At 43.2% G+C, this 17,594-nt stretch overlaps 1 protein-coding gene across 3 annotated transcripts; it reads right to left on the bottom strand.

Moving 5' to 3' along the window:
• Positions 1–639: 639 nt before the first annotated feature.
• slc44a2 (solute carrier family 44 member 2) lies at positions 640–17,023 on the bottom strand. Of its 3 annotated transcripts, none has more exons than XM_047043803.1 (22): positions 16,850–17,018; positions 11,021–11,069; positions 10,686–10,759; positions 10,381–10,465; positions 9,647–9,731; positions 9,047–9,163; positions 8,868–8,928; positions 8,368–8,491; positions 8,094–8,177; positions 7,737–7,849; positions 7,170–7,301; positions 6,867–6,966; positions 6,466–6,558; positions 6,203–6,287; positions 5,719–5,981; positions 5,315–5,409; positions 4,963–5,066; positions 4,691–4,764; positions 4,365–4,435; positions 4,104–4,192; positions 3,840–3,924; positions 640–1,634 (listed from the first exon to the last, which is right to left on the bottom strand). In XM_047043803.1, the coding sequence occupies exons 1-22, from the start codon at positions 16,884–16,886 to the stop codon at positions 1,525–1,527; spliced, it is 2,130 nt and encodes a 709-aa protein (XP_046899759.1). In that variant the 5' UTR covers positions 16,887–17,018; the 3' UTR covers positions 640–1,524. The 3 variants fall into 3 exon arrangements, with proteins under 3 accessions (XP_046899759.1, XP_046899757.1, XP_046899758.1); XM_047043801.1 differs by lacking the exon at positions 640–1,634 and adding an exon at positions 1,641–3,535 and having other exon boundaries at positions 16,850–17,023; XM_047043802.1 differs by lacking the exons at positions 640–1,634; positions 16,850–17,018 and adding exons at positions 1,641–3,535; positions 12,277–12,539.
• Positions 17,024–17,594: the final 571 nt, after the last annotated feature.

Below are 17,594 nucleotides of genomic sequence, written 5' to 3'. Positions count from 1 at the left end.
GCTTTTTCCATCACCGCTCCCTCCCTTTGGAATCCACTCCCCAAACCCATCAGAGACTGCACCAACCTGTCAACTTTTAAATTACTAGTCAAAACACGCCGTTTTAGATCTGCTTTTAATGTGTAATTAATGCTGTGATTTTATATGATGTACTTGTTTTATGTTTATTTTAACCATGTACAGTGACTTTGAGTACTTTGAAAAGCGCTATATAAATCAAATGTATTATTACTATTATTAATACTGTTGTTGAATGTTTATCTTGTTTAGTTGTTAACAAAACACTTATTTAAGCTCAGCATAGATGTAAATGATGTTCCGTGTACTTATATGTTATGTTATGCCAGGTGCTTGCGTTGTCTTGTCTTAAGAATTTCAGTGCCCAGTCTAACCTTGTGTTGTTCTGTGTACCTGACAAATAAAAGACTTGAACTTGAACTTGAAAACAACAAATGTCTCTATATGGTCAACTGAATGTAATTTACAACTAAAGAGTCTCCTTACTGACAAAATGATAACAATTTAAATGTTTTATCCAGTATGATACAAGACATGCTGCATCTAATTATGTACATATAAATTATTACTCTTGAAATTCTATTAATGTCTTCATCATAAACATATCACACTTCATTAAAGTCTTGTAGCTTACAAAACATTTTATTTACAAGAACCTTCACTGGGAAAAGCAACAATTACATGTTGTAATATAACATTACAAACACAACTTGAGCATTACAAAATATTGCATTTTAGGTCAAGCTGACAAAATATTTTCAGTCCCAACTCTACTTTAGTTTATGGTTTAAACTGTACAACCTGCTTTGGTAAATTGTAAGTACAATACAGGGTAGTACATGTTGAATGCTTACGGTAACAACATGAATCAAGACAACCTAATCAGGAAAATAAAATAACTTTATAGAACATTTTAGCATCTTAGCATGACAGCTTTTTATTCAAACGTAATACTGGAGGCATTGGTACAATAGGCCTAAAGCAACAGACTATTGTCAATCAATAGTAACCCGACAGATAAAACTGTCATTCTCAAGATAGCAACTGAGACATCTGATAGAGAAAAAAGAATGAACAGTTAAAGTTCTCTCAAATGAAATTTCAAAAGTACAATCATGGTTAAATAGAAACCCAACAATGAAATACATTTTTGTCCTGTCATTTTCACCTACTTTTTAGCAAACATTTGCCACTCATCAATTAGACTGTGTTACTTCAGTAGCCAGTATGAACGGGTGTCAGAAAGACAACAATTCTTGTTAAAAAAAGTAATCTCTCATTGCTTTGCTTGTGTGAAACTTTATAGCATACTTAAGGCACATTCCAAACACATCACAGACATGGTTAATAATGGCTGTTGGAACTCCCTTTGTTCCCTTCACTCACATGCACACGCACACGCAGTCATCTGACAGTCAATCAACAAAACCATCACACACACACACATACCCACACAGAGTGTGGCAATCAATAACAGTCCTACGCACACACACACAGTCCTTCAGGTTAGTCCATTGTCTTGGTCCCCTCGTTGGACTTGTTCAGGATGGTGAGCAGGTTCTCGGACATGAAGTAGGGCCTCTCTGCAGTTCCATCATTACGCTCCAAATCCTCCACTGTCACATGTGGAGAAAGTAGAAGACACTCATCATCACCCCCCCAAAACACCATTGCATCATCAAACTACCATGTTCAGGAATACAAAATGCACAAAACATGAGTAGCCGATCTATCTGAGTAGCCGATCTATAGTAGCTGATCTATCTGAGGTTTCAAATTATTTCACCTTGTTTGGTAAGGTCCCCATATTTCTTATTACATGCCAGCTTATCTCCTTTTTGTTTAACGGTACACAGACAAAAAATAACTTACCTTAGCCTATTGTCTCCCTCCCGACACCAGATTATAGAAGGTTCTTACATGTAGGCCTACACAATAACTACTATTTCATCAATACAAGAAACTTTAATCAACAGCTGTATCCAACAGAAGCAAACTGAATAGGCATGTTTCATCCATGAAAGACTCGTCGAGCTAAAACATTCACTTAGTGACACATTACATCGACGACGGTAAAAAAGCATCAAGACATGAGGTTAGGTTTTTAGAAAAGCCCTCGTCAGGCAACTTTACAGTGACGCCATGCAGCCCAAGAGAGACAAAGAAAGATGGAGAGAGTATACAGAGATTGAGAACGTGTCAGAGAAAGGCAAGTAGTGTCAGTAAACAGTTACGAGACTTGCGGTTTCAGAGAGGTCAAGACGAGCCGCGACACAATAACAGCACTGACGCGAGTGCGGAATACCAAGGCAAGACGGTGGCATGTCAATACACTGAATCCAACCAAATCCAACACAATATCCGGGCTGGGGTCTACATGACGAAATACAAGACCGAAGCGAAGTCGTCTGTTACAGTCAGAAGTATGTGTACACGTTCATTCCATTGAGATAAAAACAACATATATGATCACATCACTTCTATCAAAGGATTCAAACCATTTGGCGTCGGCTGGTGTCGATGTAAACGGTGAATACGTCTATCAGATTGAGTTTTTACGTTTATGACTGTAAACAGGGTAGTGGTGGCTTGGTAGTGCATTTGTTAACGTGATTAAGACAATATTATAGGAAGTATTTACAAATTCGAGTCAGGCACAGGTATAGCACTCACAGTTCTACAGATCTGCACAATAAAAAAAAAACACTGTCTAAAAACTGCAACAGTAAAATATTATTTTTCCAAGCTACAGGGATGCACTGGGGTTGTGTGGCCGGTTTACGACACAAATGAGGATTTTTGCTACAACCAGCAAGTATTTGAGTGACCCTGTGGATATAGCAATAAGATATGCATCACTGACTTGCATTCGAGTTGGTGATTTTACATTTAACTTGTCCAAATCACATACAGTAGTTGTCAGTTACTGGTACAGTAGCTCCAAAGAACACATAATGTTATGAGGTTAACCGGGCTTCTCTTCCTCACTACATTACCCATAAGCACTACTCCTTGGGGGAGGAGGGAGAACCACTGAGATCTTTGGGTTCCTCCATTACATCTTTCTTTTCTTCGTTATCTTCTTTCTTAGGTCCTGCCGGTGCAGGGACCACCTCGCCAGTCTTTACATCCATAATTTCCTCCTTTTCTTTGCTCTCCTTCTCAACTACTTCTGTCTTTACTTCCGGTTCTTTCTCCTCCTCTAATGCGTTTGCTTCCAGGTCTTTACCCTCTGTCTTCTCCTCTGGGGCTTCCTCCACATCAGGCTTCGCCTGCAAAGGTTGTTCCTCCTCGGCCTCCTTCTTCAGAACGTCGAGGTGTTTGAGCTGAACTTCTCCGTCTTGCTGCTGGAGTGGTGTTTCTTCTTCCAGTCGGACATCGTCCACCTGCGCCGGACCATCGGGCTGCTCCGCGCCGTCGTTCTCCGCCTTGGTAGCCTTGGAGAGGATCTCGTGGAGCTCGGGGGACATGAAATACGGCCGCTCGGACGAGCCGTCGTTTCTCTCCAGGTCCTCACCTTCCGCGTTTGTGAGTTTGTGTGTGTTTATGTTTGCACCGTGGGTTTAGTTGGTTTGGATTAGTGAACAGAACGGAACGAAAAAGGGGTTAAAAGGGAAGGTAAGGTATAAAAGAACGGGCGAAAAAAGACAAAGAGAGAGAGACAAAGTCAGAAACATAGTGCGTGCAAAGAGAAAAACCTGCAGTTCAGATTTAGAAAGCTGAGCGAGTGACTGAAAAGATGCACGAGTCACAGGAATATGTTAATAGTAAAAGAGTGTCATTCAAAATACTGTAAACATCCACGAGGGGGCGCTACTCACAGAAGCAGAGGAAGAGGGTGTCCACACACATGGCGTACACACTGAAGAAGCCATGGGCAATGAGGTAGGATCCCACCACAACCGTCTGGGACAAAAGAGAATTACATACACTTAAACAACTATGTAGGCCTCTGTCAAGGAGCTAACGGGCTACTTGTTAAAGCTAATGTGTCCCTGTAACATCAGTGCCTAACTAAGCATGGTATATAGGCTACTGTGTATTGAAAGATAGCATAATATCTAGTGGATCTTTGGAGATCTTACTAGGATGGGGACCCAGTAGTAGTTGAGAGAGGGAGCCGTCTGCTCCACGGCCTTGATCCTTCCAGAGAAGAAGAAGAAAGAACAGATTCCTGCGCAAAGAGGGGGATTTTGAACGCCACGGCAACTCAAGCTCAAAGAATCCGTTCGACTCTGTTTGGAAATTGTGTTTGAAGGTGTGTACATGTGTGTCCAAATACTAGGAGAGGGGTGTAAGTATGTGTGTGTAATGTGGGAATGTGTGTTAGCTCGAGGATGACTCACCCACGATCCCGACAATGAGCAGCTTCCCCAAAAACAGAAGGAAGTCAGTCACCTTGTCCAGGACAGCCACTCTGTAGAGCCCATGTGGAAATAAGAAGTCAAACACAAGGAAAGAAACGCACATGCAATACATTACATAAACCATTGAATAAACAAGAATTATGTTCAAACTAACCAACATGTGACTGGTTGACTGACAGAATGAGTGAAAGAAAAAAACTGCAATCGATAAATACAACATCGCCTTCAAGCAGAAACCCTCTCCTTGGCAGTAGCCTGCGGGCTTGTAAACTTCCAAGGGAAAGGTTTGCATGTCATCATCTCACCTCACGATGTTCCTCATGAGCAGGAAGAAGGCATCTCTGGCTGAGGGACAGAAGCTTTTGCCGTAGATTGCAATCTGAGGAGGGACATCCCAAAATGGAAAAAAGTTTATTGAAACGATCGACAACTTTATTGAACACAATGCAGCACAGACCTTTTCTCCCACCCAATCGACTCCATGGAGTTTCAGTCAATGAAATTGTCCATGAAAATCAGTTTGGTCCCCCAAAATACGACAAACACAGTATGCGATGAGCCACATGAATCAGCCTACCATGATATAAGCGTTTCTGTTGAGGAACTTGATGAACTTCTCCAAACACCAGAAGCAACACTTTAGGCAACTCAGGAGAAACTTGGCACACTTATTCTGGGCTCCTGAGCAAAGCAGAGGAGGTAGAAAGAACATGTAATGAAGCGCATCCTTTTATTTCAATTGAACAATCCATACATCTCAAATGACCTTTTCAGTGTAACGTAACACGTTGGCATGAGTTTCTGTTACTGATTATGTGTTTCATGTCACCAAAAGGGCGGTCTTTGTGTGTGTTCATGAATGACATTACGGAATCAGGGAGTGCAGAAGATTAGTGACGGAAGCAGAGTACTTTGGTAGACTGGCTCACCTTTCAGCTTCTGGTCCAGATACTCCAGGACCACTCTGATGACCTGGACCAGAGACAGGATGAGAGAACCAAAGGCCAGCGAGCCAGTGTGGTATCTGAAAGAGAGAGTGAGAGAGAGACAGTGAGAGCGAGAGAGAGAGATCAGAGAGAGAGAGAGAAAGACAGTGAGAGAGAGAGAGAGAGACAGTGAAAGAGAGAGAGAGACCACAGAGAGAAATAGTCCTGAAGAAATCAGAAGGCCAATTTGATGTCAAAACACCTATCAGTATCCTTCTGCTGCCCCCTATTGGTTAGAGTGAGGATAGCAGGCTACTTTATTGCACATTTAGTCATTTAGCAGCAAGGATTCTATATCAGATGACACGCCTGTGCACGCACACATTCCCAGCCCTTTGTCACCCTACCTCAGGGCTCGTCCCAGTGAGGAGAAGATGGGGTAGGCAGGGATGTCGTCTGGCTTCTTGAAGGCCCAATAGTAAGAGGCGAAAGCTCCAGACATGGTCACCTGACCTAGCGCCGTGACAAAGTTTGCACACCAGAAGAAGAGGAAGACATTGTAGAACTGGAACAGAATGAGGTACTTGTGGTAGTAGGTCTCGCCCCCATAGAACGCAAATAGGCACTCAGCGTCCGGGCACTGGGTGGTGACGTTGGAGGTGTTGAACGTCTGAAGAAAAACCAAAAGCGAAGGATTTGATATTAGACTTTGTGTTGGTCTTGCGGGACTCAATCCCCATTCCTGGTGCTATGGTAGTCATGTGTTCCACAGCAATCACAGAAAGTAAATAGTTACTGTAAACTCTCAATTGGTAGGCGGAAAAACCCGTAATTCAACAATTGTATTCGATTCTGTAAACTAATGAGGATGGACCATGTTCCTTGTCTTACCTTGGGGTCGCAGGTGTCTCTGGAGTACTCACAATCCGAGGTGTTGAACACTTTGTACACCTGGTCATTGGAGGTGGATAAGAACCTGAGGGAGGTAGTCAAGGAGGCTAATTGGAAATCATCAGACGTTTAAGTCCATTGTTAGCTTCAAAGCCCATGGGTAAGTTTCTATTTATTTTCGTAATCTGGCCAAAAAAAGAAAGGTGGTTCATCTGGTTTATAGGAGGCATGACCAAAGACAGGATTGACAGGTGGAAGGATACACAGCTGTGATGCCCCAGTAGGCGATGACGAGGGCCAGGAGGGCAAAGGTCAGCAGGGGGTAGAACAGCGATGACATAACATGGCCGACAGCCCTGTGGAGGAAGACAGTAGGTTCTGTCAGTCAAATATTGTTAACATCTACATACCTGTGTATTATAAGGACAAATATCAACCCTCTGCCCCTACGGAATGTGTGCTTCCAGTCTGTGTTTTTGTTCGACTGGTCACTTCTTGGGGCCCACCACAAAAATGTCAAATATTTGTGATATGTACCGGAAATTTCCGTGATAACCCTCCTCTTACGGCTAGACAGTGAGCTTTCTGTATGTCTGGATTGCACTCAGGAATGAATGTGTGTATGTGTGTGTGTGTATGAGTGTGTATGTGTGTGTGCCCTGACCTGCTTGACTCCTTGATGAGGGCGATGGCGATGAGAACTCTCTTTCTGAGGAAGATGAGGAGGAGAATGATGACAACCTCCACAATGGCCAGGATGATCACTGGGGGACAGACAAACAGACGTGGTTAGGAGTGTTTGTGGGGGGATGCATGTGTGTATCCGTGTGTGTGTGTGTGCGTGTGGGGGTGTGTGTGATCATACACACAAATACATTAATATGCTAATGCATATTTTTGGATTTGGGTGTGTGTATGTGTGAGTGTGCATCTAAGTGCATCTAAGTGTTTATGTGTGTGGACTCACTGAATGCCAGCCAGGTCTGTTTGATCTGCAGGTAGACAGAGAAGTCTGTCTGCAGCCCAAGGTCTCCGATGGTGACATCAGCACCAGGCTGGCCTTGCAGGCTGGCATACTCCATATAGCAATGACCAATCCCTGATAGAAACATCCAGAACATCAGAACGCATGTATATAGATCTAGAACACAATACCCGGACACAAACACACTCTCCCTAGTGGTACGACAGGAAACTTGTAAGATGTGCTGTTTGCGCTGATACCTCATGACTGAAACCACAGACATGGTTTGTATAGTCTAAACAGACATAGTCTAAACAGATGTTGAGGTTCAATACCAGGTGCATAACTATTTACAAATCTGCTTGATGCAATGTACTTGATTGCACTCGCAATGATGTTTGTGAGTGAAAAAGCTGTGTGGAATCAAAACCGTTTCGTTTTGAAGTCAAATTCCAAAATGAAATGTAATGTATATAAAAGTAACCGTAGATTCAACTTCAGTAGATGGTGGCTACATTGGTCAGAACAACAGACATCATAACATCTGAAAACATTATTGAGATATCATACCATATCCAATGACCAGTATCACCAAGACGATCATGACCCAGACCATGACCCCAGCCAGGTAGCGAAGGAGGACGATGAAGATGAGGCTGACCACCATGGCGATCACCAGACCTCTGCAGGTAGATATCATCATCATCATCATCATCATCAACACAATCATCTCCTACTAATACATGTTTTCAGTAAGTCACTTCTTTACATTTATAAATCATGTTGACTTAACAAGACAAAAGGGATTTATTTTCCCAGTAGATGTTCACCAACAGTGAACTTTTCACATCTATCTCTTTCCTGGCACAAACCGACATGGCATACACAGTGCTTGGTGCTCCCCATCGTAGACCTGCAGGTACTCACAACAAGATCCAGTGCCAAGATTCCGTGTAGTCCTCAAAGATCCTCATTGCCACCTGGCGTGCCTCCAAGACCACATTTGACTTCCTGTAACGCCAGGAAGTCCGCTTAACCAAACAAGCTTAGTTTTGGACTGATAAAAGTAGTTCTATAACCCCCGATGAAATATAAAAGTCTCGAAACAGAAGCAAGACCAAACTTCAAAATTGAACTCTTAATATACGAGCAGTGTACTGCGTGTGTGTGTGAGGAGGAGAGTGAGGACACGATGACTCACTTTGATGCATCCAGAAGTTCGGTGGCGTTCACCTGCCCGCCATCACTGTCGCTAAAGGATGTATCGTTCCCAACCACGACAACACCTTTCTTCGTGCTCAGGGCCGGTAGGCAGCGACGGGTGACTGGAGGGAGAGGAGAGGAAAGGAGGGAGGGAGGGATGGAGGGGAGAAATGAGAGGAAAGGAGAGGAATACAAAAGGAGAGGGGAGGAGAGCAGAGGAAAGAGACGGGAGGAGAGGAGAAATTAGAGGAAAGGAGAGGAATACAAAAGGAGAGGGTAGGAGAGGAAAGAGATGGGAGGAGAGGAAACGGATGAATGAAACGAAAGAAAAAACGAGCAGAGGAGAGGTAAGTAGTTCAATAACATGGTAGACAGAAGGTCAAAGGAGTCCGTACCGAATCACAATACAACATTTGCAATGGAAACACCCAATCTATACCCGATGCTTATGTGGAACATTTGACAGTGTTGAATTTGGACAGAGTTTCCAGGACTTACAAGCTTTGCTAGGCATCACCATCGAGGGACACAGACCATCTCTTAGGATCTCGACAACGCTCTGAAACACAACAAAATCGAGATTGCACACAAGCTCCATGTGTAACACCTTGGACCAATGAACACCAAGTTGTCTTCCGTGTCGACATTCAAAGTGCAACACATAATCTATTACCCACCATTTTGAAGTCCACGCCTTCCTTGCAAAACTGCCTGTAGTACGTCAGGTCTTCCCCTTTGCTGACATAGGCCTTCAGTAACGTTAGGTATCTGGTAGGGCACGTTTCCACACATAGCTACAGACACATACAAATTTGATTGGAATCAATGGGACTTCCAAGGAACTAACCCAATCCAAGTAGGACGGTGGTAGAAACAGTGGATGTACGATGTTGGGAAGGCTAATGATGCGATGAGAGGGAGCGAGGGATGGATGGAGGAAGGGAGTGAAAGAGTGAGAGCGATAGCGAGTGAAAGAGAAAGAGAGAAATAGCGAGGAAATATGTGTGAGCGAAAGAATGAAAGAAAGAGTGCAACAGAAAAGAGAGAGAGAAAGTCTGCAACAGAAAGAGAGAGAGAGAGTATGCAACAGAGAAAGAAAGAGAGAGAGAGAGAGAGAGAGAGAGAGAGAGAGAGAGAGAGAGAGAGAGAGAGAGAGAGAGAGAGAGAGAGAACGGAGGCAGAACAGGGACTCGTCAGAGAAGCAGAGAACATTCGGACAGAAAGGGGGCGATGGACACGTGTCTGAAAGCGAGGCGTGGGCGTGGTCGCCCTCTGACCTGCGTGGTGGGGCACTGGAACTCCAGCAGCACCAGGGGGCTGGCACACTTCAGGATGTTGAAGTAGAACAGGAGCGGCTTCTTCCTGTTGACACATGACAGACACGCTAAACAACCAATGACAGGTGAGCACGGTGGCTGGACTATGGCTGGGGCAAGCCTCTGCATATCCATGTATCTTTAACCAGGTTGAACACGCATTGACAACCTCTTAAATGTAAGACATTTTAAAAGAAAATGAATCCAAAATTAAAACAGGACATGAAAGTCTACTGAGAGGTACCTGAGGTAAAATGGCTGCCAAGACAGTGTTTCCTCAGGGATTTTATTTTTTGCAGTGGCGGCAGGTATGTCCTATAACCCTATATTTTGGAGCAGGTTAATGTAATAGTCTAATAGATAATGTAATATTGCACATATTTTCGTCCTATTTCCCCTAAAGCAATAAGGTTAGGCTAAGAGACCTTCCACTCATAAAGTATGTTTGAAATGGCATAAATGCTGCCAATTAATAATTGACGTCTGCTTCATTTTATCTTGATAGGCTAAGCATTCTGTAGCAAATAATAACAGTAAACCCACTATTTATAAATTTAAACTACTTCCGCATAACAATGCACTTCAGATACAAACGTGAGCAAAGGCAGCAATTGCTATCCAATCAACAGACATGTGCAATTTCGCTAGGGTGTGCTCTAGGGTTCAAAGTTCAAAGGAGAAAAGGATAGACTTACTCCAAGGGGCTCCCAGCCTGTCCACAGAACTGTCCTTTACTATCTGTGGGATAGATGACCTTCCTGGGGTCACCCTGGGACCAGGCTGCATGCAGAGAAACACACGCAACATTACTCCAAAATGTCCTCATTCTCAAGGCCTCCTAATCATGTATTTGCCAGTTTTGTTTTGATGTGCGGCTCAGACTCGAATCATACGCTGGATGATAAGAAGATAGCGCGAATCCCAATAATACTTACATTAGGACCTTGTAAGTCTCAATGCTTACGTTATGAAACAGCGTAGATAAGTAGTAAACACTTACCCACAATGCCCACAGCAAAGTAGCCCAGCAGCGCCAGGATGAAGAGGATGCAGCAGAGAACATCTGTGCAGCTCCTAGCAACCAGAGAATAAGAGAGAGAAGGGGGGGTTCAGAGGGATGAAGAGTGACAGAGAGGGAGGGAGAGAGAAGAGGGATTGATAGTGAAAAGCGAGAGACGAAAAGAGTGAGAAAAAGAAAGAGAGAAAGGGAAAAGAGAGTGAAACAGACAGAGGGGAGAGAGAAAGGGAAAAAAGAGGGAGAATCAAATCGGTTCCTTTATAGGCCTTGTCATAGTATGGTTGTGGAGTGGCTATAGTTGTCGTGTTGAATCTTACCTGTTGTGTATGGGTCCTTTAAAGGTTGGGTCAAACTTCCTGGACTCACCTGCAGACAAAGAGTTCAGTTTTATATCATCCAAAATACTGTGTGTGTGGGTGCCTGCGGACCTGTTTGTGCCCTGGTGTGTATGTGTGTATAGATGATGATATGTGTGTTTGTGCGTGTGTGTATTGACAAGGCTGGGACATTGTTTCCAATAACAAAAGGATTCTCCCGCCAGACTGCCTAGCAACCCACAAAATGGCTCCCTGGTGACTCACATGTCCCTGTGGACATGCTTGGCAGCCATAGTAACACCTAAACTTACGAGAAGACAGCAACATCATCCAGCCAGATAATATACACAGCACTCTGCAGGTATCTCAAGACTTCTTAGACAATACTATACTGTAAAAAATGACCTCCACATTCTAGGTGAAGTAGAATTTAGCATTCCTGCTCACATGCACAAATGAGTATGTGTGTCAACACTGTTGGCTATTTCCTGTTTTTTTAGGTTTTCATATGGTACAACATCCTGCTGACAGTGAACGAAGCGCCGGATATATCATTCTCGGTTTGCAACAATGCAACATGTTATTATTCAGAACATATTGATAATGAAAAAATCGGGGGATGTTTTGCAGTGAGTGTACTTGAGCCTGCTTAGCACTAACAAAAACACCCTTTCCTTTATCTCAATAAAAGTGTTTTGGGAAACTTGACGCCTCAGTGACAACGTAAGGAAGGCGTTGGGGCTCCAAAACAAAACAATAACAGCATGAGCAACGTCAAGCTGAGAAACACACTCTCACACTCTTAGAAACACTGAAACATCTTGAAAGATACCTCCAACAGTTCATGGCATGTGCAGTTCAGTACGTGTTCTACGGGAGTCAGATGGCTGAGCGGTGAGGGAGTCGGACTAGTAATCAGAAGGTTGCCGGATCGATTACCCGCCAAGCCAAATGACGTTGGGCAAGGCACTTCACCCTACTTGCCTCGGGGGGAATGTCCCTGTACTTACTGTAAGTCGCTCTGGATAAGAGCGTCTGCTAAATGACTAAATGTAAATGTAAAATGTGTTCTACGCTGCATCACCTTACAAACATCATCATGCCCTGGACAGTTGACCACACAGTATATAAATTGAGTCTATAAACAGTGACGTTCGCAGATGAACAGAAAAATTACCGACAGGTCTCCTTCTATCGCATTTGTACTCAGAAGGAAATGATAGAATTCAAGCTTCCTCATGACACTACTACTGTACCTTGTTTCCCAGAAGCTTTTGCCATTCTTCTCTGGTCTCATTAACAGTTTGTAGGATGCAGTTTTCATACAGTTACACGATGCTATTTTCATGTAGAGCCTATGAATTTTACCAGAAACCTTGATAACCCTTTCTTAACTGTGTCAAGCTAGACCACCGCTTGACTTCCTTCTTCCTGTATCGCGAAAGTAACACTAACCGCTGCAAGTGGCAGAAACTGGTACATTTATCAGAGACAACCACTCCCTACTTCTGTTCATTCCAACCTGTTCTCCTCCTTTACGCTCCTTTTCTCAATTCATCATCTCTCTCTCCCCCCCCTCTCTCTGTTTAAAGGGCTTCATCATGGGAATGGTTGAAGACCGTGGAGGGTTGGTAGCCTTAAAGTGGCTGGGGAGTAAGCACACACAACTGTGTTTTTCACTTGAGAGTGATGCCATTTTGTGCCATGTCCTGTGGATACGGAGAAGCAGACCATACAATGGAGCACTGACTTGTCTGCTCTCTACGACCCAACCCCTGCAGCTCAAAAGACCTTGCAGTGTTCAACCCAAATGCAAAGGACCGTGTAAAGCAATGGGAAACTGCCATATAACTAAATGTCATCTCGACACCAACTACGGCACTCCTGTGGTCAGGCGAAATCATGAACTGAATAACAAGATGTCCATACGCTGTTGACCCTTTTGAGTGGAATGACAACAACCTATAAAATGGGTGGGGATGCAGAACAAGCTGAGGGTGTAAGAACAAGTAAAGAAATCATGACAAATCATGACATCATGATTGCAATAGCAGGCTTCTGTTGAATCAAGAAGGCTTGTTATGAGCTTTCCTTGCAGTTGATTTACTGTTATATACTTACTAATCAGGATATGCATATGATGTGTGAAACCTTTCTGGGCAACGTGGAAATGCGTGCTAAAACCATGAATATTATTTTGATCAAATCCATACAATAATAGCATATAGTATACATTATAATATATATATATATATAACAATTGTGTTTCTTAGAAACAGATGGTTGAACTAGACTTGTGAACAGTTTGTACACTGACTGTTCTTCCAGCCTTTAGGTAAACAGCATGCATGCTGCCTATGCTGTACTAGGTGCAATATGGGGTACAAATAAAAAAAAATTCTCAGACAAAGACTTGCTTATGTTTTGTTCCCTGCTCAGCATACTCAAATGTGATCTTCATGCCTGTGTGTGTTCGTGTGTGTGTGGGGGATACACACCCTGGTAGACTGTGTCTGAGGCCTAGCGATAAGGAGAGCATCCTGCCCACTACAGCGTCCTTGTGACTGGGTGCACGGCATATGCCCACCACTGTGCCCATGTGACTGGTTGCATGGAATGTTCCATAGGAAAACTAGACCCAAACAAATAGGTTTTGTTTTAATGACTTTGAGATACGGTTTGTGGAAATCCTCAAATCCTCGACCAAAACTTCATTCAAATGTCCACCACAAGCCTAAATCAACAAAAGCTAACGCCACATCCCTAGAACTAGGTTTTGAGCCACAAACATCCCGGTCAACATTTGAGAAGAACTCACCAGCAGTTTTTTAAGCTCCAACGTTTCAGACTCAAACTGCCTGTTAAGTGGAACCAACCCTGTCTCGTGAGTTTTTCAATTTTTCGATCTGGGTTGATTAAGCTACATTTACACCCAACCCCATTGTAGCCTATAATGCTGTTTGGATGAGATTAGCCCTCCTCTAATCGAATTACAGGTGTGTATGCCTTGATAACAGAGGAAGGAAATACATTTTGCACAGAAAAAAGAAAACGGTTTCAGAAAAACAGCTCAACTTAGTAACTCATTTGTCAATCAAGGTTTTACTGGTTTTCACTGTAGCCTCTCCATTAGGTCTTCTTAGCTCATGACTAGGTGTCTGGGGACTGTCTGGTGAGTGGTGACTAGGGAGTAGGAGGAGGGGAAGAGGCTGTGTCTGGGCATGGCCGGATCCTCACAGTAGTAGTGTAACAGGGAGAAGGAGTGATGTCATAATTGATGTTTTCCACTCATGGATCCAATGGGATTATCAGATAGCTCTCTGCCAGACGACCATAATGGATTACTGGTCAGAGTGGTTAGTGGGGTGAGGTCTCCACACACACACGCACACACACACACACACACGGACTCTCACACACACACCCCATACTCTCACACAATGACATCAGAGAAGCTGTAAGGTTAGCCTCATACTTGGATAGCTGAGCTCTCTTGTGCTTGTCGAAGTGGCTGCTTTTTCAAAGCTACAAGAACCCACCACATTTGAGTTCTACGTTTAGTCTTACAAATTCTCCGTATCTGTGCAGGGGCGTTAGGACATGGTTCATACAACCTTTCACTCAACAAGAGTGAGAAAGAAAGCAAGTAAGTAAGTAAGTAACCGTTCATTCACCCCCAGAGGAGCCATTACTTGTGCAAAAACAAGAAAACACGACAATAATAACACATAATATCACGTTACACACACAAAATCACCCCATGTCAAATAGAGAAGCCAGTAAAGCGCTGGGTAGGCACTCGTATATATCCTTGGCAGACTGCTCATTAATTCATCACTCATTCCTGGATAGAAGGAGAAGGAAGGGAATCCTTCCAACTCTCCTTACCCCAGGAGAGGTGTCTAAACTTGCAACGAGCCAAATGTGCCGTGTCATTCCCCTCTCTTTACCTTACATGGCCGCTCTCCTGCGGGAGTATGACACGCGCAAATCGAAGAGACCTACCAACTGACAGCCAGCGACTCAATGACAAAAGGGAATTGGAAAACTCCATACACACCCAGACACTGAAGGCTGTGTGTGTCTGCGTGTTGAAATGGACTCTGTTCACCCTCCTTGACTCACTGTGGAGTGGGTGCAGTCGGCACTGGGCAGGCTGGTGCGAGCTGGTGGCCGTCTGGTGGGCTTGACGTCCAGCATACTGGCTCTCTCAAGGCAGAGCCAGGCCCAGGCCCACGGAGGCCAGAAACTACATCTGCACTAATGCTCTTCATGGCATTTTCAAGTCACTGTAAATGACGTATCATCGATCCCTTCCACGACACAGATCTACACAGAACGACACTATATTGTTAATAACATGCGCTTCCCATGTAAGCTTGCGCAGTAGCTAGTGTATCAATTGGATTCCATACGCGTTTCAAAGCATACATTTAACTTACTGTTCGTTATACAGCAGGCCAATAGCTAATGCTATTGCTTGGCTACAATAGCTTCATTTTCTTTGGCTGAAAAAAACTGTATGGTTCAGGCTTTTACTATTGAGGAAACTTCCATTCTGGTTTAAAAAGGGCTTGGTTTACGACCTGGTCACGCTGAATGGGGGAGGGGTCTGAAGGAAAAAGACCTGTTTACATGGCAACAGGAAAGTAACAAGGACAACACACTGGGGTTTCTGAAGGGGATCTTCCTACAACCCTGTATTGAGTCAGCCTGCAGAGTCTGTGCTTACTATGGCCTATTGAAGAAAACAGGTCTACACAAGAAGATAAGATTGGATTGAGAAACCATGGGCTTTGTCAAGAGGGGTGATTACTGATGAAAGACTGGGTCTTCTGCTGTGTGGTAGGCCTGAGGACAGGTTTGAACTAGGTCCTCTCGAACATGTTATCGCCCCATTGGTGGGATTAAGGCAAGAAAAACATTTGAGGAAAACTTCATGACTCAACAGTTCATATGCACTACACATTAACTGACCCAAATCCCACTGCATGCAACAGGAAGTACAGAGGAAAGATGTCTAGTTGAACTCATGAGAGTTAGTATGGGAATCATACAGTCATCAAACATTCTGCCACAGCATTGTATCTGACATTATGAAGTGTTTGTGTGTATCATACAGTGTGTGTGTGTGTGTGTGTGTGTGTGCGCGCGCGCGTGTGCGTGTGTGTTTGCATTTGTTATGAGTAATTACCATATGGCAATCCGCATAACCCACATAGATGTTGTGACAGTGGATTTTACGCCAGGAAAAAAACACACAACACAAACCATCTCAAGTCGAGCTCGCACTGTATAGGCTGCTATGATTTTATGCTTAGACTACACTTCATGTTTTAATATCGTACTTATTCGTTGTATTTCAATAATCTTGTTTAGACATTTGTTTGACAATTTTCTAGTTTAGGCTTCATCCTACTGCTGAAAATCCGCAGTGCATAAATAACGGGGTTCTCATTAATTACCATGATCTGTGAATATGTCCAACAACGCATTTTCATAATAGAATAGGTTTGGACAAACATCGTTCTTAATAAAGAGGCTTTTAACGCCGTAGCCAATCCACTCCCTGTCGGCCTGCATTCATCAGTGTTTTTGATCATGGAACGAGCTTTAATGCTCAAGAACGCTGCAAATTGCCAAAGCTTTCGTCAAGAGGCTTGAAGATTTCTAAGTCAGTTTAAAGGAGATGAGGATGCGACTCCAATCTGTTTAGGTCCCATGCGGTCCACACCCTTTCATTGACAAGTCATTGTTTCCATTTCTTCCACTCCCTGATTGAAAACATAAAGGGGTGAATGCAGAAGGAGAAAAATGAAATTGTCTTACCATATTTAGAGTCTGGGTTCTTTTCGTCTAATTCCATTCTCGGGAACACTTCTGTCTTCTGTGGATCAAATCTGGGACAGGACAGTTACCATGGAAATGTCAGAGAAAGAATCATCAATAACAGTCACCGATTCCTATTCGCCGACTACACCGAGAGAATTGTGGGCAGATCATCCAAATCCTTCAATCCAAATTCCACACAACGGGTCGAGTTAGGGAGCCAATCAGAGATGAAAAATGGGAACTGACGGCTAGTTCGACAAATTAAAAAGGATCATAGGCGGGGCCATCTCCATCCGCTACATTAGAGGAATGTGAAGCGGAATGTCTTGGGCAATAATTGATCAACCAATGACATGTTATAAAGCCAACGAATAACATTATTTTATTACAAGAAATGTGTTCATGTCTAGAAAAAAATTAACTTACGTTAGGCCTGTTTGATTCATCATATAGCTTGTTTGCTATATAGGCTAAGCAAGCCTCACCAACAAAGTAACCAGCATAAAGAATGATATGCTTTTAGAAACGAGGCTTTTTGTCTATACATTTTAGCACATTCAAACAATATAGTATTTGGCTTTATTGTTTTTTGTTGCTTTTTGTTTACGAAAGTAATATGTTAAAGAATGGAATATCCTAGCCTACATAAATATACTTATAATAGTATTGTCCATCTGAAAGCACAATATTACAGTGAGTGATAGTATAGCGATGGTAGTGTGACGTAACAAATACTGGTTAT

Source organism: Hypomesus transpacificus, chromosome 21, assembly GCF_021917145.1.
Source record: "Hypomesus transpacificus isolate Combined female chromosome 21, fHypTra1, whole genome shotgun sequence".
Taxonomy (NCBI): domain Eukaryota; kingdom Metazoa; phylum Chordata; class Actinopteri; order Osmeriformes; family Osmeridae; genus Hypomesus; species Hypomesus transpacificus.
The sequence above is the reverse complement of the archived record's forward strand: the minus strand, read 5'-3'. Positions and strand labels throughout refer to the sequence as shown.